At 36.3% G+C, this 22,523-nt stretch overlaps 1 protein-coding gene across 5 annotated transcripts in view; it reads right to left on the bottom strand.

The window, feature by feature from the left end:
* PRTFDC1 (phosphoribosyl transferase domain containing 1) overlaps window positions 1–22,523 on the bottom strand; it is a 43,490-nt gene that overhangs the window by 16,992 nt on the left and 3,975 nt on the right. For 3 of the 5 annotated variants that reach the window (XR_013180981.1, XR_013180982.1, XM_054633530.2), the window contains exons 3-4: window positions 20,487–20,670; window positions 3,491–3,556 (exon numbers count right to left, since the gene is read on the bottom strand). Coding sequence is in view for 3 of the 5 variants with exons in the window: in XM_054633530.2 (XP_054489505.1) it covers window positions 3,491–3,556; window positions 20,487–20,670 (250 nt within the window). In the remaining 2 variants the exon portion in view is untranslated. The remainder of the gene's footprint in view (window positions 1–3,490; window positions 3,557–20,486; window positions 20,671–22,523) is intronic. The other 2 variants (XM_077173980.1, XM_077173988.1) reach the window with 1 other exon arrangement.

Raw genomic sequence — 22,523 nt, 5'->3', positions numbered from 1 at the left:
GACAAGTCAAAGTGGTATAGGAGCTTTTTGAAAGGTTACAGGACATGTTTTACATATGGAGTGATATACAGACTTATTCCTGTCATTAGAGATTTTGGACTACAAGACCAGCTCCTAAGCTCCTCAGACAAAATATACATGCATACAAGTATAAGAGATAAATAGCAGTGCTACTCACAACTCTGGTACAGCTGAACCTACTGAAATTTCTAGATGCTTTAAAATTTACTTTGTTCAAATGTCACAAATAGTTGAAAATATGTTAGGAATTTTTAGAGTATTATACAGTATGGTCACAGTATTGATACAAAGCAGGGTTATATTATTTGTTCTTTCACCTAATCTCCATACATTTTCATTGCCATCTTGTTGTGAAACAGACTTCTGAACAGTAATTTATTATCTCCTGTTTTCAAAATGTTTTCCCCTTTACAAACATTAATGATAAATTTTACCCAAGTGGGCATTTCAGCTTTAAAGTAACTTTGAAAACTAACTACTTTACTATGAAATCAGATACTGAGAAACTTTATGTTCACTACTTACATGATTAAAGGAGAGACTATTAAATTATGTTTTTTTCTGGATAGAAATGCTTACAAAGCATCAGACTGTTAAGCTATATCAGGCTTCATTATTCAAGTACCTTAATTAATGATGTGTGCCATGGAAAGCTTCATTCTTGCCTAAGTGACCTTCTTCACAGAAGAATAATTTCAAATGGGGGATGATTTTCTTCAGGTAACAATTTGGGCAGTTTGGGTCTGTATGCCAACTCTCATATTTCTCTTTTCTGTGGTTTGGATCATTATACATTTTTGCCATTATACATTTTGGCTTATAATAATTTTATAAACAAAAGCATATTGTAGAGAGGGATAGAGGAGATATTATTCTGAAGAGCTATTAACAGAGCTAAGAACTATTCCTTAACAGCCTCTTTCTAATTAGCTTTTAATTTTTTTTGCTTTCTTTAGGCTTTCTCAGAAAAAAAACCCCAACATTATTATATACCAGCATGTTCACTCAGTAATCTGTTTTTCCAATAGGCAGCAAACATGCCTTAGTTCTTCACAAAGATTATAGGCTAGCTGAGGTTCCAGGTATTATTACTTAATGAAAGGCAATTCAACATCAAAATCTCAGAATCTTTTCTCTGTAAGTTTCAAAATTATTTACTTTTATTGATACTTTTCAATTTTACAGAAACATTATGGAACTCATATTCCAAGCCCACACCTGTGCTTTAGGAAACACCTTCCATGATCAGTAAGTTAATGAGATTTAACTCTGTATATTAATTTTTCAATATCATTACAATCTTTTCTTATTAAATACTCCAAGCATGTGGGAACAGCTTGCTCAATAGCAAAGAAGTTGAATTCTCTGAGTAAGTCTTCAACTAATTCACTCAGTGACATTGGATGCCTACTGAACCAGCAGTTTTAAAAGGCAGCAGCTAAAGAGAGGTACTAAAAACACTTCAAGGAAAAGATTTACATGGCCTGTAGGAGGCTCTGAATCAGCCCACAAATGGCTGATTAGTAAAATGTGCTGAATACTTGCTCTAACTGCTGAAGTCAACAACAGATGGAGGAGTTGGCATCTATGGACATAAGGCCACTCCTTCACATATCCAACTTTAGACATGCAAGCATGAGCATTTGAGCCTAAGCTTTGCATTCCAGCTTTTCAAACAGTAAAATAAGTCTCAAGGGAACCCTGTTCTCACGTGTTCTGGCAAAAATGCTATTTCATTATTCCTACATCAGCTGTGTCAGACAGCTCCACATACAAACAAACACCAAACAGGCCCTTTGAGTGTCTGCTCCCCCGGCAGTCCCAGCTCTCCCTTCCTGCCCCACTTCAGCCTTCACACCCAGCTTCCAGCTCTGGGCTCCCCTCCTGAGCAGCAATTTATTCCCAAAGCAGCTGCCTCATACCTACCCAAGACCCCAGCCTCCTTGCCCAGCTACCTTAAACTATGCTGCTGCTCAGTCTTCTCCCCAAGTATCTCTCAGCCTCCCAACAGCCAAATTTTGTGTCCCATTCCATACCTGGGAACAGGAGAGCCATGCCACTGAGAAAAAGATTACCAGGATTTTCATTGTAAGAAAAAAATTTACTTAATTTTTGATAAGAGCGGGACTTAATAGGGTGAAATCTTCCTTCTCTCTCATGCACATGTGGGAACAGATAAATACATGAAAGTCATGCAAAAAATAATGTTTTCCCAGTGAATTTAAGTGAAACTGGAAATATCATATCTGGAAATAATATTAATATCTGCAACCATTAGTCAAGGAAGTTTGGGATTGGAAGATGGGGAAGGAGAACTGAGTCTGGAAGTTTAGAAAGTGTTTGAACTATGTTCAAAAAGAGAAATGTTAAGTAAGATGCACTGCCAGTTCTGCCTGTGAGGTAGAGAAACATATGCAAAATCATCACAGAAAAACAGGTAACTCCAGTGTTTGAATATTAGAAAGTAGCAAATTAATTAATATTTCCCCAGAATATGATTAACGCTTTAGTGGTAATTAGGAAACAACACCCAGCAGGAGTATTTAGAAGTGTAAATTGAGTACATACATATCACTAAAATATTCTGAGTATAACAGCATTTTTTAAATTTCAGTTCTAGTTGCATCAAACCCTATTTAATATTAATGAAATATTTAAAGTTGTTTTCCTCTTCTTTTTCTTGTGTGCTATAGTACTACAAAACAAATGAGTTTGCTAGTGCTCCATTTGAGTGCTTTGAAGAAACTGATATTATCTAGAACCACCTAATAAGACAGTGACTGCACATACAGTACAAATAACAAAATAAATATTATGTTGCCTTAATGCATAAGTAAAGAATCCATTTTTTGGACCATTTGCCACACAGACCATTTGGCTAATGAAATCAGCCTTCCTTCTTCTTCAAAGTACTGCTTTGTATTACCATGGTTGGATGAAAATGGCCTTTTCACTGCCTCAAACCACTCTCTCCTTATCACAAGGCTCAGGCTTAGTGCAGATTCAGTCATATAGCCAGCCTGATGCTGAAATAAAAAATTCCATTTGATTCTCTGAGTGAAAGGCTCCACAACTGAATTTTGTGCAGTAGGCAAAATGGTATTAAACTCATATGCTGAATTCAACAGAGATATGCACTGTGCAGTTTGCTTGTATGCACCCATTGAAGGCAAAAAAACCCAAAGCTCCATGACATAAACAAGCTAAGGGGAAACATTACAGCACAAATTTTGCCCACAGTCTCACTGATGGTACATGTATAACCACTGGGAAATCCTGCACAAGGTTGGAGAGGCTACATTCTGACCTTTTTGGGCATCTGCAATCTGAAAACAGTGGCATCACAGCAAATTAATACAGAAGAATTAATAACTTTGATTCCAGTATTAGTATCTGACAAAAATTATATAGCTCTTCTCAAGTATTTTTAGTGAATTTATTCTCTTTCTTAAATATAAAATGAACAAACCTTGCCAGTCAGCTTTGAAAGATCATCTCCTCCAATTATCTGCATATCTTGCATAGACTGATCATTCTAAAAGAAGAAATTAAAAAATTTGAAATTGGTTATAACTGTACAAAATAAAAATATAAATGTTACCTTTTTTCAAAAAAAATCTTGATTACCAGTCTTAGTTATGAATATTTTCTAATGCTTGTTAGTATTGGTGTACAAGAAAACCACACTCTCACTTCTTCTTGTGGCTTCCTGTGTCTCCTGCTTGTTTCTAAGCCAACATCAAACTCTAGGGCTTACTGGACTAGAAAAAGTTGCATCTTTCTTTTTAGAATAGTGTTCCCTTGCTTGCTATTTCTTAGTATGACAAGGGTTGAGTAACATATTTATCCCTTTCAAAATGGGAGGACAGGAGCATCTCAACACTTGACCAAACACCTGTAAGCACATTCTTGGTTTGGAACAGTTTTTGGAAACACAGGCTAAATGTGCTTACATGTCAGCTCTTTTTGGAGGAATTCACTTCATTTTCCTCAGGGGAAAAAAGTTTTGCAAAATTTATCACTTACTATCAAAAATATTTTCAGTGGGCCATACGGTTTCCAGAGCTTTGTTTATTCAACTGACTCAAAGATAAAATCCTTGAGGTCAATTACTTAAATATGGCCAATCAGGTTGAACTAAATGTGACAGAATAGTATGTTTTGATTTTCCTGTTAAAAAAGTTATTTTTTAAAGAATTCTTTTTTTACCGAATTTGTTTTACAGACATTTCTAGTTGAAATTCCTTCTGATGGAAAATTCTCAACCAGCTCTAGCTTCAATTTATTATCAGCAGAACACGAAATTAAGATCACAAAAAGGAGACACATGGAAGCCCTACTTTTAAGGCAAGACAAAAGAGGCCTTAAAGAAGGTGGCAAATTAAAAAATACACAGTCATGGCCAGGCTATATGAACTTTTCAGAAAAAGCAAGAGCAGAAATAAGTATAGTTAATGTGGGTTTTTTACCAAACTGATGCATGTGCTAATCTAATCTTCCTACCCATAGGAAGATAGCATTAGTCCAATTTTAATAACAGCTCCAGTAGCACAATGTGACACTGTTGTTTACTGTTTGTAACACCAGGAAGCTTCATCATTACAAACTACTGACAAATATACAATACTGGATTCTCTGCTTTTATTTCCTAAATCCAGCACTCTGAAGACAAATGTTTTTCCACAGGTAAATAGTGGCACATCAGGATTTAAAACATGGTAAAGATCTACTGGACTAAAGGATTTAGAGCTGTTCTTCTTCCCTTCCCAAATCAGGACAGGCAGAGGCAGCACTCAGAGGGTCAGAGCTGCCCCTGTGCAGATGGAACCACACCTGTCCATGCTCACAGCCCAGGGGGCACAAGTTTGGGGACTTCCAAGCACCTTTGCAGATACCTGACTACAAGCAACCTGGCAACCCCAGGAACTGTTTGTGGCCCTCATGGGAATGGATTGTCTAAGTTAAACCAGCCTTCCTGAGTAAGTGTAAGCAAAGGTTGTCAAATTGCCCAGATGAGAATTTCTCCAAGTTTGCATTCTGCAGAGCCACCAAAAGGCTCCCTGGCTTTCACTCAGACTCTACTCTCCACAAAACTCTCACACCACAGCTTTGTAAGAGGTCCTTAGCAGTCATTGCTTTAAAAGACAGTTTTTAGACCTGCCTTCACTTTTCCTGCACCGGATCTGGGAGCTTTAGATAAATTTCATGCTGCTCTGATCTGTTTCCCAGGAAACAGAGCTAGAGCAGCAATGAAGGTTACATCCCATACATTTTCTAATATAAGTTCCAATATTTCTTTTATTTTCGTAAAGAAAAACAGAAAAAAAAGTCCAAACAACAACAAAGCAAGTAACTGATTTTCTCAGATTATTTTAAAACTAAGTAAAAAGTGGAGATTGAGAAGATTTTAAGCTCAGGCTTAAAAGCATAAGTCTTTTGTTGTAAAGCAAGACAGGTCACTCTTCAAAAGTCAGGCATGTATTCAAGTCAAGACTATTATAAGACTATAAAAAGCAGATTGTTTCTAATATCTACCACAGCATGTGTAACCAAGGCACTGACAAAATATTTTTTCATTTCCAAATGAGAAAGTGTAGAATTTCATTAGCAACCAGCACACAAGAATTACTGAAGAGGCAGTTTGCCCTTAAGCTGCTAGTAGAGAAAGAGAAAAAAAGATAACAGTGAGGTGCAATGATTAATGAATTTATTTATTTTTCACAAAAAAAAACCCCAAACCCTCTCTTTCTACACAGTATTCACAGCAGCACTGTTTCCTTTGCATTTGGTATTTCTGGCTTCAGCTGAAAGGAAGATGCTGAAATAGCATCTTCATTGCTGGCAAGCAGCTAAGCAAACACAAAAGCCATTGAGAGCAGGGGGATCACAGCATCCCGTCAGGCTCTGCATTCACACATCGGCTGCTGGGACACAACTGCACACATTTATGAAAACCCTGGGGTTCTACTGGAGAATGAGAGCTGGCAAAGGATAAGGCTGGCTATTCATGGTCCCTAAAACCAATCATTTTCTATATGGTTTTTCTATATGCAGCTCAGAATCCTCCAGCCAAGGTATTTTCAAAAAAATTAAAGAAATTCCTTGCATCACACTGGAGAGCAATTCTCTTGTTAAAAAAAAATAAAGTCAGATAATTGATTTTAATGCCACTTATAACTATCTACATTTATCACTTAACTCATGTTGTAAAATACATACCTGCCTAACAGCAAGGCTCAATACCATGGTGTGACATTACCCTGATCATAATGTTCACATAGATAATTTGCACACTATGGTTGCCATGGGAACCTCTCAGTGCATTTTTTTTTCTGAGTTCTCAGTTTATAATCTCAAAATAACACTGCACTAAATGTTAAATATAAGGTACAATGAATGTCAGGAAAGAAAAAAACCTGTTTCATTCAGTACCAATTCATGTCAATTCAGAACTGTTTGTTTTATTTTCATGGTCTCAAGTCATTCAGACCTTCTTTCTTCCTTTGTGAGTTGTTCCAACTGATATAATTGAGTCTCTGAGATTTCTTATAAATGCAGAAATATAAATTGAAGCTTCATTTTCTGTCACCCAAAGTTCCTCAATACTTGTTTTATAATATCCCTAAACCCTATCAACCCAAATATTTTTTAAATATTTGACACGAAATATATTGGCTTGGATAGAGACAGCTCTAAATCATACTATATTTTGGTTAATGTAGCACAAAATTTATTGCAGCTGTTTCTGACAAGACGTGATGCATTGTGTCACATCCCCATACCTCATCCCAAGCTATATTTCTGGGTTTTTTCAGTGCTTAATAAATCTGCATTTTCCAGAATAAATCTCAGTTTCTTTGGTTTTAATTACTGGGTTGTTGTTTTTCACTTGTTCATTTTTGTTTTATAATTTTAGTTAATTCTAGGAATACTTGATTAATTAAAGCAAGACTGTTATTTCCACCACCATTTTTCATGGCATACAAGATAAAACTTTAGCTTTCTATGTAGACTGGATGTATACATATTTAAATTCCATCTATACTAAGTCATGTGTTTTGAACTGGGTGGGGCACAGAATTATTACATCTCTTTTACATCTCTTGAGATCAACACTTGGACATAGTTCAAGTTACAAGTGAAATGAGTTGGGTGGTCTCAGGAAAATTCATTATAAACAGCATTGCTCATCCGAAAATTGCACCAAACTGTGAACATCTGTTACTCTTCTGAAGAAAAAGAATCTGGAATACATTAATACTGGGCTCAGTGAAACAAAGATTCTTTAATCATGGCAAAAAAGCAGCTTTAACAAAACAGTTTAAATGCATAACTAAATTATTAAATATGGACACAAGGTCATTATCACACATCTAATTACTACAGTCTGCAGAGTTCATACAGAATTTATTTGAAAATGTGGTTACCTTTTTCTCCCAAAATTCATCAGGGAAACTCAAAAAAAAAGAATGTGACCATCAGGCCTGTTCTATGTTGTTTTTGTCCCCTTGGGTGATACAGCAGATTCTCCAACCTGGGAATTCCCATTAGGGCAGCTCTTTCACTTCACAGCATCATTCCACCTCCTACAACTTGGGTTTCCAGGAAGGTTTTGACCAAAAAGAAGTCAATGACAGACCATTCAGTTGTCCCTTGGATCCTAGTATGTAACTTAATTGCTTTGCAACCTGCCTCCTGAGAAATATGAATAAATTGGTGGGGAAGTGTCAGTATGGCATTTACAGGATCTGTTAACCTATTCTGACTAATAGGTAAAGTCAAACTGATATATGAAGTATGGCTATGAAATATCCTCAGTGAATCAGCAGAAGTTGAGTGTAGTATATAAAATGCTGTACTTAGAAACAACATCCACCTGAATCAATACAATTTTGGGTTTCTTCTCTCAAGAACAACAGCTAAGAACAAAAGACCTCAAGGGTAGAAAATGAGCTGTCAGTTTTCATGGCAGGCAGCTAGAGGGACTATCCAGGCTTAAGCAGGAACAACTAATTCAGAGGGCAAGTAGTGAGTACTGTTAATCTGGAGACTTGTACAAATGAGTGGGAATGATGTGAATCACTTCCCAGTAAAGACTGGAAAGTTTGCCTTCCTTTACCCAGAACCAAATGTATACCAAAGGCAACCTTTGGGGTACACCCACATTCAAAATAGTCAAGTGCCAGGTGGCTGATTTATTTTTAAGAGGTACCTTGAATACCTTGCAAACAATCCAACAATGCTGAGCCAAGTGGGAATGGAATGCAGTAAACTGGCACACACCCACTGCCAGAACACCCCCTTTCTGCAAGGATGTACAGGTACATGTGCACTGAAGCACTGACAGCTTTGAGCAGCTCTGAGAGCTTTAAAGCTGCTTTCCTGAGCTGACCACACCACTAACTGTGCTGCACTGAGCCTGGCCTTATTGCCATTGCCAGGATAACACATGATAGCAAGTTTTAGACTGCTGTAGATGTATATCTAGCAGAGTTCTAGCTACCACAGTGTAAGACATATTTTACTTCTGTAGGGGTAGATCTACAATGTAACTCATGTAAAGATTTACTTATTTTTTACTCTATTTCTTCCTTGTTGATATTCCTTAACTAAAAGCTCCACCCCTCAGGTTTGGAACTGCTTCAAACTCAAGCTAGTCTAGCCAGTTCCAGGGAAGGCCAGAGTTTTGCAATGAGGAAGTTGGCTTTGGACAGAGAAAGACAAACAATGAACTTACTGACAGCAAGGTATTCCTTATCAGCTGACCTGTGGTAACACCTGGGTATATTTCTTCCCTACTGTTAAAGAAAGGCAGGTCATTCAGCTTAAACAACACTCTGGGAAACAGTAAATTATTAAACTTCATAAATGGAATTGCTGGTAATCATCTGTTCAGACACTCAGCAATTTTTTGTGTACCAGGGCTCCTGCATGCCTTCTCTGTATTTAATCCAAGGAAGGTAAGCTATCTTAAAAAAGGGCCAAACTGTCATAAATCGAAGCAGAACTCAGACCAGTTAACTTGGCTAATAAGGATTATAGACAATAAATTATTTCACTTTTTAATTTCTGATTTAGCAATTAAATTTTCTATACTTGCTTAGCATTGGCTAAATGGTTTTTTTTGTTTAAGAATAAGGCAGTAAGATTGCAACACCACATATCACCATATGGCAGAAACAGCACCCAAACACTTAAAAAGTTCAGCAAGAATTGAAATCAAGAACATACTATAACAAAGATTTTGACTTGTATGCATATCAGAAACACGATAAATCCTCAAAACTCAGCTTAGTTTTCACATACTATAATCTGAGATTTGCTTGTACTCTAGCTTATTTTTATTCTCTAAGATAATATTTAAAACATAGAAATTAAATCTGTGTGTGTTGCAGGATGAGAAAAGGAACTATTCAGGGCTCTTCAGTCATGTAAGGTAAGGTTCCAATCACATAATTTTTCTCTAGAGATGGGAAGCAAATAAATCTTAAAACTTACAAGTAAAAGAAAAATGTAGGAAGCATACCCTCCAGAACTGCCATAGTCCTACACAGGTACTCCTTTTGGGCTGCCAGGAGCATTGCTAAGGGTGTGTACTTTTTGTGATAATAATGTAATACCAGCCCACACTCTGGGAATAGCAGACTTAGGATGCTTTTCCTTCTCAGCTCCATAAGCCAAAGACGGTAAGGAAAATTCCCCTCCTGCTATAGTAATGCAAAAGTCATTGAGGTCATCAGTCATGCTATGGCCAACTATACTGGACTTGGGTAGGAAAATGTCCATTTGGATTCAAGTCTGCAATAACTGGAGTATCTGTCTTTTGCACAATTATTATTTAGCATTAAATGCATTAACATTACAGCAGTGGAACTAGAAGTCATGTTTCCCAGCTTCAACAGAGGATCTTAGCATGCCAGCTCAGACACTACTAGATTCACATGTATGATCTTACCTCATTTTTTAAACTGTGTTGTGAATTAACGATCAAAAGTAAATGAACATTGTGAAAAAATATATAGTGAATTTGTAGCTCTGTACTAAAAACCCTGTCCACCTGGGGATTCTGCAAGCACAAGAGAAAACAGCTTTCTCTAGAATAACCAGAAAGTGCTAACCTTCTGACCCAGACTATCATTAGTTCCTAGAATCTGATGATAAAACAGAGATAGAAGAAGAATCTTGAAGTTAGTCAAATAGCCACAGGCTGAGAAAACAGATAAATAGGTGTAAGCAAATTCACAGAAGATGAGTCTGATAAAAACCTCAAATGCTTAGTCCCTTCCAGCAATCTGGAGCTTAGTTTATCATTGATTCTCACAAATGAGTAGCACTCTTTTCCATACTACTCTGTTTAGTCCCTTGGCTAATGACAACTTGGAAACTTTTGACACACACATATTTGTGAATTTTCTTGCACAGTTGTTTTATAGTATCCCATCTTTATTTAAATATTTTAACTTCTGTCTATCAAATGAGGAGGGAAAAAATTTTGTATCTGTCACACAGACCAGCACTGCAATTACAGAGGAGTTCCTCTTATTGCCATATTCCTTTAGAGTAATAACCCTTTTGGTCTATGCCTCACAGACCCACTGGGGTGTGACACTGCACAAACACTACACATGTTATGATCTGTTTTAAGAAACAGCATTTAAGATGCCAGTAAAAGGGAGTCATCAAATTCCTTGAGAAAAATTAGAACCCTCTGGCTTCTTTTCATTAATTTTTCCCCATTTCAGATCTTAATATGAAAAACTCCCATATTAAATGGTACTGCTAGCATCCAAGTAATGTGATATTTTTCCAGTGCATAAACATGTCACAGTCCTTTCAAACTCATCAGATCTTATTTTACAACAGGATTAGTACCATTAAGTTCTGGAGCTATCTGACATGTAAGATCCTATCTCCCTGTCACTGTAAAATCCATGAAGCAGGATGACATATAGTATTGCTGCAAGTGCCATAACTTAGTATGGCTTGGTATATTTTTGGCAAAATATGAAAGAAAACATTTTACTAAACTACACTTCAATATTTTAGGCTTTATAAGAAACCACTGCTTTACAACAAATACTCTATCCAGGGCAATCTAATTCTTTGAAAAAATGAACTGTTGGATGCTTCTAAGAAAATCCCTTGATGCTTTGAATCTATTCTAAATTTCAAAATCTATTCTAAATATCTAAGTTTCAAAAACATCTACAGTCTTAAATGGTAAGATTTCAGGAACCTGGATTGCTTAAAATTACCAAAGATTTAGGCTCACAAAAAACTCCACTCATATAAAAAAACTTAAGAAAAAGGAACTTCACACCTTAAACTCCATTTATACATAGTACCTATGTACCTATGTATATACTGTAGTTCTAAGTATATATACTAAGTTCATAGTACTGTAGTAGCACCCTATGCAATATACTGTAATCCAAGACATTTATTTCAAATTAGAAGACATGTTTCAAAAGAAAACATTACAGATTTAAGAAAAATGTGACCTTTGGGGCCACAAATTTCTCAAAAAACATTAGAAAATACCACTATGGAGTTTATATTAGATCTGAAATCCAAAAGAATATAGCACCAACCCACAAGAGAGGAAAATGAATCTTTTTTTAAAATTTTAAACAAGAATTCCATAGCTAAAAATCACATATCAGTATAAAGGAAGGTAATACCTAAGCTGGAAATGATAGATAAAAATGAAAAGTATCTTAAAAAGCATGTAGTTACTTGCTTTAATATGCTCCATAAATGCTTTAAAACAATACTTTGATACTTCTGAAAAGTTGTAGGACAGCTCAGTATCACTCTGCCTTCACTGCCACATCTGCTCTAGTTCTGTCCCCATAGCAATCAGGCCACTTCCTACTCAGTTCTCCCTTGGCTGAGTTGTTTGGTTCCCTCAAATCTTTCATATGTGAGTCACTGACACACTTACTCATACTTTAAAAAAATCACTAAGATTTCAGATGGTGCTAACATATTCAAGTGATATGTAGGTGTGTTATCTGATGCATACAGTTACAAAGATCATCCTCTATAAGTAAGTTTTACATTAGAGATAAACTGGATAAACTGACTGTATGATAGACTTATGTCCTTTCCTGAACTATACCTACAAATTAACGCCTACTTACATTAGAAGCAGCATCTCAAGCCCCTAAGCACAAAATAAAACTGTATGTTTTATTTTAAATAAAACACTTTCTTTGACCAAGAAATGAATTAAAGCTCTCATATCTCACAACTCTGCCACCACATTAAATGGAAGCTGTAGATGCCATGTGTGTGAAAGGAGAACATTTGCCTCCAGACCTAAGAAATTTCAAGACCCTGACTTTTAAGTTTACATTTTATTCCATATAGTATGGCCTTCTTCAGTTTATCTTAAAACACTATGAAACTAGCCTTGTACACAAAAATAACTAGAGTTGAAATATCCACACTCCTTGTGATACCTTTGAGGAGCATCTCTCAAGTAAAGCAGTGAGTGAGTCTGAGGCTTGCACACATGGTAGTGAGGGTCCCTTGACTATGGGCAGACTCATTTTTTCCAGCAAGATCTGTGCTGACTAAAGAATTTACTGCCCACAAGCTGTCCCCAGCTGCTTGTAAGTCTCCCTCTGGCAGGGGCTACTGACATGCATGTGTGCATCTAGGTTGCTAAAAACAAATCCAGCAAGCTCAAGCAGTCCAAAAAGAAATTCTCTCCTAAGTGGTGTTATCTGGGCTGAAACAGGTTAGAGAGCTCAGGAGCAGCTGAGCTGGCCAGTGTGACTGCCTGGAGGGCACTGCAGTCCCTGAGGAATGGGGACAGTCACTGCTCCAGCCAGTGCAGGTGCAATCAGAAAAGAGACCCACCTCCAGTGCCTGAATTTTCACAGCAAGCCACTGTACCTGATGTACACATTAACCTGGCAGGACAGTTTACTCTCAAAGTGCCTGAATTCTGCTGCTACTCTCACAACACCACCCACAATTCAATGAAAGAGACTGTCATTCTTCTCATTACATTTTTCTGAATTTAAAACTTCATCAGCTAGCTGCAAGAATAAGCTTTTGGGATGACTTCCACTACTAACACATTTTCAGCTATTTCTCTGAAAAGTTTGAGTGTCTCTGAGGCTGATATTTTGCAGTAAGACAATGCTGTATGTTGATGTGGGTTTTTTGTTTCTTTCATGAAGAATATTGTATTTTTAAACAAGTCTTAACACTTGAAAAAGGAACATTTCAACACAGTTTGGAGAACTGTGAATTATAGTATCTCCAAATACTCAATTCACAAAAAATATTATCTGTTTCCACTGTTCATCACCTTCTAAATCATCTCAGGTCTTACTAAATTTTGGAAAATAACTGAAGTATAAGAGGTACAGGGAGGGCACCAATGCCTGCTTAAGATTTGGGACTGTCTTTGGCTTGGAGCACTAAAAGACCTTTTACTTACTTGTTATAGCAGGTCTGAACATCTCATGGAACTTTCACTCAAAAAGATACTACTGCTCCAGAAGGTAAATGCTATTTTATCCATTAATAGAGACAGAAGGTGCACAGAGATGAAACTCCTTTGGCAATTCAAGGAGCAGATTTCCCAAATCTCTCATCATTAGCTTGCCCATAAGAGATCTCTCTGACAACACCATCTACAATCAACAGAACATATCTCTCAGAACAGCAACAACCTTGACACTGCTAACTTCTATGGACTAAATTATGTCATGTTTCTGCTGCCCATTAACATCTAAAACTATATCATGCTGCAAAATTCTCGGTAGAGTTGTTCACTGTCTGCAGTGGTGACTGCAAGACCTGAAAAAGGTTAAGAGTATATTTTAGTTTTTGAATGTCTAGTACACACACAAGCTCTCTCCAAACTAAATAAACCACAAATCACTAATTTTCAAACTAAATCACATTTTTGCCTATATTGAAGTTATTTATTTGCAGGTCAAATGTGTGATTCACAGATAATTTGGAGTTCAGTCCTGTGAAATTATGGTAGAACTTGGCTTTAAAGCTGACAGGAACTCATTCTATCAGGTAGGCTCCAATTTGTAATTCTTCCATGGCTACTCAGCATCAATATGATGATGAAGTCATCAGCTAAACTGTGTAAGTGGAGCAAAATACAGGGAACTCACAACCTGCCCAAAAGAAAACTTGTAAGTACAAAAACTAATGTGAATTCTCTTTCATCTCAGCATGATTATTTTTCTCAGGAGATCATAAGTTGTGTTCTCCTGTGTGACACAGCAATGGAGATAAACAATCATTGTAACACTGGTGTAGAGTCTGGGTATAGACATGAATCACTAAATGCAAGCAAGACAGTTGTTTCTTCTGTGTTATTAAATTAATAACAGTATTTTAAGGCTACCTGCTTTTTCAGCAGGATTTCAGCATATTATTTTTAAATGCAAAGTTCATAGTGATCTTAAAAAAGCCAAGTTACATACAGCAAAATTATACTGAATAAGAATAGGTTATTATGAAAAGTAGGACTGTACATTTTATTCCACTCTGATTATAGTCTGATGCTTCATTCTGTGGAGTCTTTTAAGAATCAAGTACACTCATTTGGTGTATGAGAAGAAAACCTGCATGGCAGAAAAAGAAATTCTTTTACTCCATTTACCAAGCTTTCAACTTACTCATTATAAAATCCCTCTGTTTCCTTACTCCTACAGTAGGGAGATTTAGCAAAACTATTTACTGAGATGGCTTCATATAGCAAAAACATTCAGATTTCTACTAAACAATTCTTGTTTTGTTGCTTGTTTTCAGATTCTTGCAGCGCTAATAGTCCTGTTTATGCCAAGACTAATAACCAACAATTGTAAATATGTTTCAAACAACTGGAGGCTGAAGAGGAAACAGATCATATCAATGAATATGTTTGTGAACTGAATTCAATGCAACCATTGTACATGGATTACAATTCAGCAGTCACATTTTTACTTTTTTTTTATTAGCTATGTTCTGGAAACCATAAATAATGTACTCATTTGAAAGAATTACATGAATTGACCAAATCTTCTGGAAGTTTCCTGTGAAGTTCATTCATATTTGGAGCATCAAACACATCTCTGGGCAACGTGTTCCAGTGCCTCACCAACTTCATAACAAAAAAAAATTCTCCCTTCTATCTAGTCTAAGCCTACCTTGTGGTAGTGTTCACAGGGGTTCTTGGACGAGGCAAGAGACGAGAATGTTGACTCTATGTTCAGAAGGCTTGATTTATTATTTTATGATATGTATATTACATTAAAACTATACTAAAAAGAAATAGAAGAAGAGGTTTCCTCAGAAAGCTAGCTAAGAATAGAATAGAAAAGAATGATAACAAAGGCAGCTGGCTCAGACAGAGCATGAGAGTGAGCTCTGCCGTGACTGGTCAGTAAATCCAAACATCCACAGGAGACCAATCACAGATCCACCTGTTGCATTCCACAGCAGCAGATAACCATTGTTTACATTTTGTTTCTGAGGCCTCAGCTTCTCAGAAAAGAAAAAATCTTAGGAAAAGTTTTCACAAAAAGATGTCAGCGACACTACCCTCTTTCAATTTAAAGGCATTTCCCCTTGGTCCTATCATTCCATGGCCTTGTAAATGTCTCTCTTCACCTTTCTTGTAAGCCCCTTTCAGATACTGGCCTCTTTTCTCCAGGCTGAGCAACCCAACTGAATCAGTCTGTCATCAGAGGTGCTCCAAACCTGTGACCATGTATGTTGCCTCCTCCACACCCCCTCCAACAGATCCTTGTCTTTGCTGTACAGAGGATTCCAGAGCTGGATGCAGTGCTCCAGATGGAGCCCCAAAGTTATTCAAAACATCATTTTGTTATAACAATGTCATTTCAAAATAACAGAGATGGATGCTCTTCAGCCACTTTATAGTCCACACATATAACCAAACAAATCACAAAATACTTAAGGAAAAGTAACAATCTCATTCCTAGTTTACCTCTCCATGGTTTTCAGTGAACAAAGGATATGCCACCAAGATTCACTTGTCCTTCCCCAAGATATGAGCTTTAGTATCATATCTATTTCATAAAATATAGTAATTAAGAGAATTAGATAGATATCTATGGATAACCATATGGGAATACTAAACATTTTACAAGAACAGGTAGCAATGCATGTAGAAAGCACGCTGGTCTGCCTAATAAAAGTGTGTGGTGTTTGCCTAATAAATGTGTGCCTAATAAAAGTGTGTGGTGTTTCTCCTTTCTTCCATCAGGCCCTACCACCCGTTTCAACGATGACTCTTACTATGATTCCTTCTCTTTTTAGCTTTCATCATCTACCCACCAAAGAAGTCTTAACTCACATGCATTTACCCTCTCTTCTGAGAGGCTGGTGAGAACTTCTCAAGAAAGTCTGCATACTTCCTCTACTAAATTTTTCCAATTCCATTTAAAAATTGAGGTTTGACTTAAAGGTCCCATTTGGCTTAGCCATGGAACAGGATTAGGTGATACTGTTGCATCTCTTGGTTGGAGATTAGACTTGCTAAACCAGAACATCCTCTTCTCTCTGAAGCTGTAATTCAACTTTTACCTTTTCAGCTTGTCCTAAATTGTCTCTTCCACACTTAACAAATAGAAGCTCTAATTATTGTTTATGAATAGTCTACTCTTGTGCTACACTTCTTATAGTGTGTGTTTTTACTAAAACATATCCTATTCAGCCCTTCTCTTCATGATATCTACATCCTTCTAATTTTTTTTGTTCATTCTCTCTTTTGGTTCATCCTCAAACATACTTCCTTGTCTAGTCCTATCATTTAATTAAAAACAGCCTAGTAAAACATCTTCCTAATTTCTCTGTTTTACTTCCCTCTGGATTCTTCCTAATCAGCTCTTTAATCTCCTGAAGTTATCAGTATCACAAATATATTATGGAATTTCTGGCTCCACCATCTCTCCTGCTAGGGCCACATTCTCCTTAGATGGCATTCCCCAACTCAACTTCTTCCACCATTACTTTTCATCTGTGACTTCAACATATCATGCTTTTGAATTAATTTTGAATTCTCCCTTCAAACTGAAACCCTCACCCGTTTTCAACTTCAGAACTCTGATTCCCTGTGGAGGAACAATCACTCAGGGAAAAAATCAGCATGGTAAAAATTGAATATAGTAAATTTTATTCATCCAGTTTTAAAATCTCTGCAGTAAATTCCACTGTTCCTGACTTATATTCAAATCCAATGTCTTAGAACCTAATATCTAAAAAGCTGCTAAATTCTATCAGTTCTCATGTCAGTGTTGCCAGAATACAGTATTTTCCCCTAAAACTTGGCATTCATCTTTCTATATCTTCATTACATTTCCCATCAGGACGATTGTAGTGCTTCTTGCTCTACCCACTATACTTGCCTTGCTACTCTTTCAAGGTTTCATTCAAAAAAGTGTATGTGTTCTCTTCTCTGCCTCTTAAAACTCAGAGCTGCTGCTTTTCATTCATATTTCCATCTGGAAAATTGATTTGATTTTCCTCTCCATCTACTTCCTGACTTTTATCCTTAACTCCACATGATGCTTCCTATCTGTTTACTCCTGAAATCATATTTTCTAACTATTATCTTGGTGCTTTCTTTTAATCTGCTCCTTGTAAAATACAGGAAAGTTTCTCACAAACATGTAAAAATATTCAGGCACATATGACAATATTTTGCAAACCAGATAAAACCATCCTGATTATGGCAGTACAAGTAGCCACTCATCTCATTAATATCCAGAGAATCTAAATGTACTATGCTTTTTTTTTTCGATTCATTTGCAGGAAGAAATCTTACAAAGAAGACTCATGCCCAGCTTTCAGCTACTTAATATGAAAGCAAATCCTAACATATTAATTAAGTATAAATTCTGAAGTCTAAATTCTGTAACATCATGACAGGTTTGAAAAACAAAGATCCATATAAAACTGGTCATATTTGCAATCATATTTTCCTGTAAGTGTGTCTGTATGCCAAACAGCAAAGTACAGCCTATTCCACTGATACCTGGGAATTAAGGGGTACTTTCACTGATGCCAAGATCTGACTCTGGGTCACAATTACAGCCCATTTTTGCTATCCTTTCTTGTTAAACCAAGAAATCCCACTTTGAAATACAGCCCCTAAAAATCAACTAACCTTTCAATATTGAAGCTGGAATGAGACTATACAAAAATCCCATGAGTTTGAGCTGAAATTAGTTGCTGGATTTAAACAGCTGGAGGGGGGAAGGGAGACATGTCTGAAGGAAGCATATTGAGAGCAGCAGGACTCCCTTCAGGAGAGAAAGAGAGAACAGTTAGTAAAAGGAATCAGGATAAATAATGTGAGAAGAACAGTGTCTGTAAAATGAAAAAGGGATAAAAAGAGAGGGCAATAATAAGTCTTACTAGAAAGTGGAACAGCAAACACAGAAGAGAACAAAGGAGGGGAACTGGTGATGCTCCAAGATTTTAAGTAGAGTATTATCTCTAAAGCTGTAATTGTTACCTCTGATTAAAGTGTAAAACACTGAGAAAGACAGGTTATTTCAGAATAAACTAACATGGAAATTTGGGAGTTTTATGTAAGGCTGGGATAAGGAGTCTCTCAGACTAGGTACAGCAAGTTCCTTAAGTGATCTGAGCCCAGCTATGCTGACAAGGGGACATTCTCCAAAACCTGCAATTGCACAGGACACAACAATAATTCAAGATGCAAAGGATGTGGTGATTTAGTCAGCATTACATTTATGCACATCTCATGGACTGCATCTACCAATATTAATGTAATTTCAAATTTCTACTGCAGTGTCCTTCAGCTTCTCAGACCAGACAGGTATCAAGAACTGATCCAAGCACTAAATCAAGGACAGCTTCAACCTCTTAATACATGACACCTATTTGGAAGTCCATACAAGAAAAAAGAATATGTTTTCAAAAATGCAGATGCTGGCACTAGTTCTTGGAAGGTGCTACCTTTCTGATACAGCATTAGGCTAGGACCCAAAATATGCACAGCCACTAAGTGCTAAGATAATCTAGGACTTAGTATTGGTAATTGCACCCTTGCATAACAAAATTCTTAGTGCTGTTTCAGCTTGATATAACATGCTTTTACATTATTTCCTAAGCTAAAGAGGTGAAAATTTACACACTTTTGCAGTACACATCTCCTGCTGCTCATTGCTTATGGGTTAGTATGGCTAATAAGATTTGACCCCAAGGAAAGAAATTTCCCACAGAGAGATAACTCTGTGGGAAAAGCATGTGTATTACCTACATGCCAGATGCAAAATAAAACCCAATTTAAGTAATTCCTCTATTTGTTCAGCAGTGTTACTGAAGTGCTATTATAACTATGCAAAAAAAACTGAGTAAAATTTCCATGTGCCATTATGTGGGACATAATATAACATTATAATTTATTAATTATTTCTGTAATGCTGCTGACTACCTAGAATACATAATATTAGTATTTCACACGTGCCTTTTAGAAGTAATTCTTGAAACAGAAGTCCTAGGACCAAATTCTAACCTAAAGGCTATAAAAGGTCCTCATTCACTTTTTTTTTTCCACTCTGAAAAAAAGTCAGACCAGATCTGTGAAAGTTAGGAAAATTTTATAGTCACTGGGGTCAGAAGAAAATGCCAGCGAACAAACTGTGGAAAGGATATAGAGTTATTGTGGGAACTACTGGACACAGCAAGTTGCATTTCTGCAAGACACCTTATTATCACTCTATTTATTTAGTGTACTTCCTCAGACACTTCTACAACAACTTACTTATAGAAATGCTCCCTCACTGTGAAACATACACTGCAAGATAGGATATAAATTTATAACTGCTACAATAAGAAATTGTAGTTAGAGATTCTAAAAAATGCTGGTCATCTCACTATTATATCCTCAGTGACACAGATGAATTATTATTGCATAATTTCCTCTGAAGATAACAGGAGGGCTTGATGATTACTTCAACACTGGATTTGATTGAATGGCTTGTTGCATTTTCTTGCAGAACACTATCATCATCTGGTGGTATATTTTGCTGCTATGAAAACTGCATGCTATGAAGATGAAAGCATTTCATTTACTTAGCATTAAACATTTAGAAGAAGACATAGATTTACCACCTTGCAGTTATGCCAAACTATGTGGGGGTGGAAAATACAGTAACATGAAATTAACTTGACAGAACTGCTGAGGATTTTGAGAACAAACAAATGCTGACATTCTACATGAATGAAATTTGAATACTTCTCTGTCCAGAAGTAAAAGGCAGACTAAATAAAACAATATCCTCATTCATACTATCTACAATGATAAAAAAAAAACTTCACAGGTTTTTCAAACAAAAATATTTTTCACGTAGTTTTTCTTATAATTGGAGGTGGAGATCTCACATGCAAAAGTCAATTATTTATTATGCCATTCAAGCAGAATCTACATAAATCAGTTGTTGACTTACGTGGTAACTTTTCAGTCTAACAAAATCGACTTTCATGGAGATGAACCTTTCTGAATTTCTGCTAAGATTTTTAATGTGCTCCACAAGATCAGCACAGAACTTGTAGCCACCTTTGAGGACACAGAGAACCACAATATCATTGTCTCCAATGTCTTGCATAATATCTTTTGCCAGTCGTTCTGTCCTGGGCAGAAAAGAATTAGAGATAAAATAACTTTAGATGCAGCTGCTGTAAGCTCATGGTATGCTTTACACACACTATGCTGAGTATAAAGCTTGACTGGCATTGCTCAAGAAGCCCAACTTCACAGAATCACAGGGTGGTTTAGGTTGGAAAAGACCTTCAAGATCATCAAGCCCAACTCTTCCACTGACCACCACAAGGTCAGCTAGACCATAACAGTAAGTGCCATGTCCAGTCATTCCTTGAACACCTCCAGGAACGGTGACTCCACCACCTTCCAGGATAGTCCATTCCAATGCTTGCCAGCTCACAGATGGCAGATCCAAACAGACAGAGTGATGGATGCAAGATGCAAAGCACTTGGCTCTAAGTTAACCTTAGATGCATGAAGTCAAATTAAATTTAACTAACCATTTAAGTTAACCTTAAATGCATAAATTCCCCAGCTATACAAACAGCACCTACACATCTCAGCATATTTTGGGTTCATAAATATGTCAGAGACTCAAGAGAAAAGAATGTGAACTAGCCTTCCATTTTACCTCACAGGAATTACCAGTTTAAAATATACCTGTACAAACCCCTAACTTGTTATGTTAGTTACTGCACAAGAACAACAAATTAAGTGAAAGATAGGGAAGAATATTTGAAACTTTCATGCTGATTGGCTCTGGAAGATGCTACCCTTACAGTTTTAATAAAAACACATATAAAAACTAGAAAGAAATAGATAATCAGTGAAAAGCTTATAAAGAGTGTATATTATCACTATTCTGTACAGCTCATTGCTTTATACATCAGAAATGAAGAGTGCAAAGAGCTTCAGTGACTTGTTCAAGGTCACACACAGGCAAATAATTGGGAGAATGCTCCAGTGAGCCCAGAACTGTGGGGTTCCCAAGCAAACCTATCCTCTCTGACAATTCTGCATGGCAAGCACAATATGATTGGAAACAAAATATACACATTTCTGCCACACAATGCTACTTACATTTTCAAGATAAAAATAAGAAATATTAATCTTAATAATAAATGTAAATAATAAATATTAACTTTAAAGATAGCATTTCTAGACTCCCAATAGGGTACTGGGTCATTTTTAGATGTAATGAAGTATCAACAGAAAACTTAACAATGTTGTTTGATATTTTGAGGAAAAACAGCTCAGTGCATTATATTCTGTAAATACTTCCACCAGAAAATTCTTTGATAGATCTCTGAATTAGATTAGTAGTTTCAATGAGAGTGGACTTTTCAACAGGATGCAATTTATTAAATAATCCTATAATTTATCCCATGTATTTCATTATTACATTTTTTGGGTTTGGTTGTTTTTTTTCTTTATCAATTGTAATACAAAAATCAATTTGACCCTACATAAGTACATTGATTGAACTGTAGTGAAATCTGGGCATGAAGCAAAGAATAAGCTCTAGACTGAAGATAAGTATAAGAAACACCTGTTGCTTAATTTCCACATCTTTTATTTTTAATTCTGTAGTAAATTCCATATAGCAATAATTAGTATATTTTGTTATATGAGAAATAGAAGATATTAGAAATATTAAATTATCTCATTTGATCTGAAATATATAAATCCTTTTAGTGTTGTAAGAATGAGGATCACTTACTTTACTGAAGTATAATAAAACAGTCTTTTATCATCTTTTATCAAGTCTGAGAATGGGGAAAACCTCTTATTAGGAAACACTTCTTTGATGAATTTTCCTTTTTTATATTGTTCCTCAAATTGTTGAAATTTCAGCTGTTACTCAGCTGAAATTTCCAGGAATTCCAAAGATCACTTAGTATGTTAAAAGTATAGGAACTCCAGCACAGACAAAAATGTACTA

This window comes from Agelaius phoeniceus, chromosome 1, assembly GCF_051311805.1.
Source record: "Agelaius phoeniceus isolate bAgePho1 chromosome 1, bAgePho1.hap1, whole genome shotgun sequence".
In the NCBI taxonomy this organism is placed as follows: Eukaryota; Metazoa; Chordata; class Aves; order Passeriformes; family Icteridae; genus Agelaius; species Agelaius phoeniceus.
This window is presented reverse-complemented; position numbering and strand designations above follow the sequence as displayed.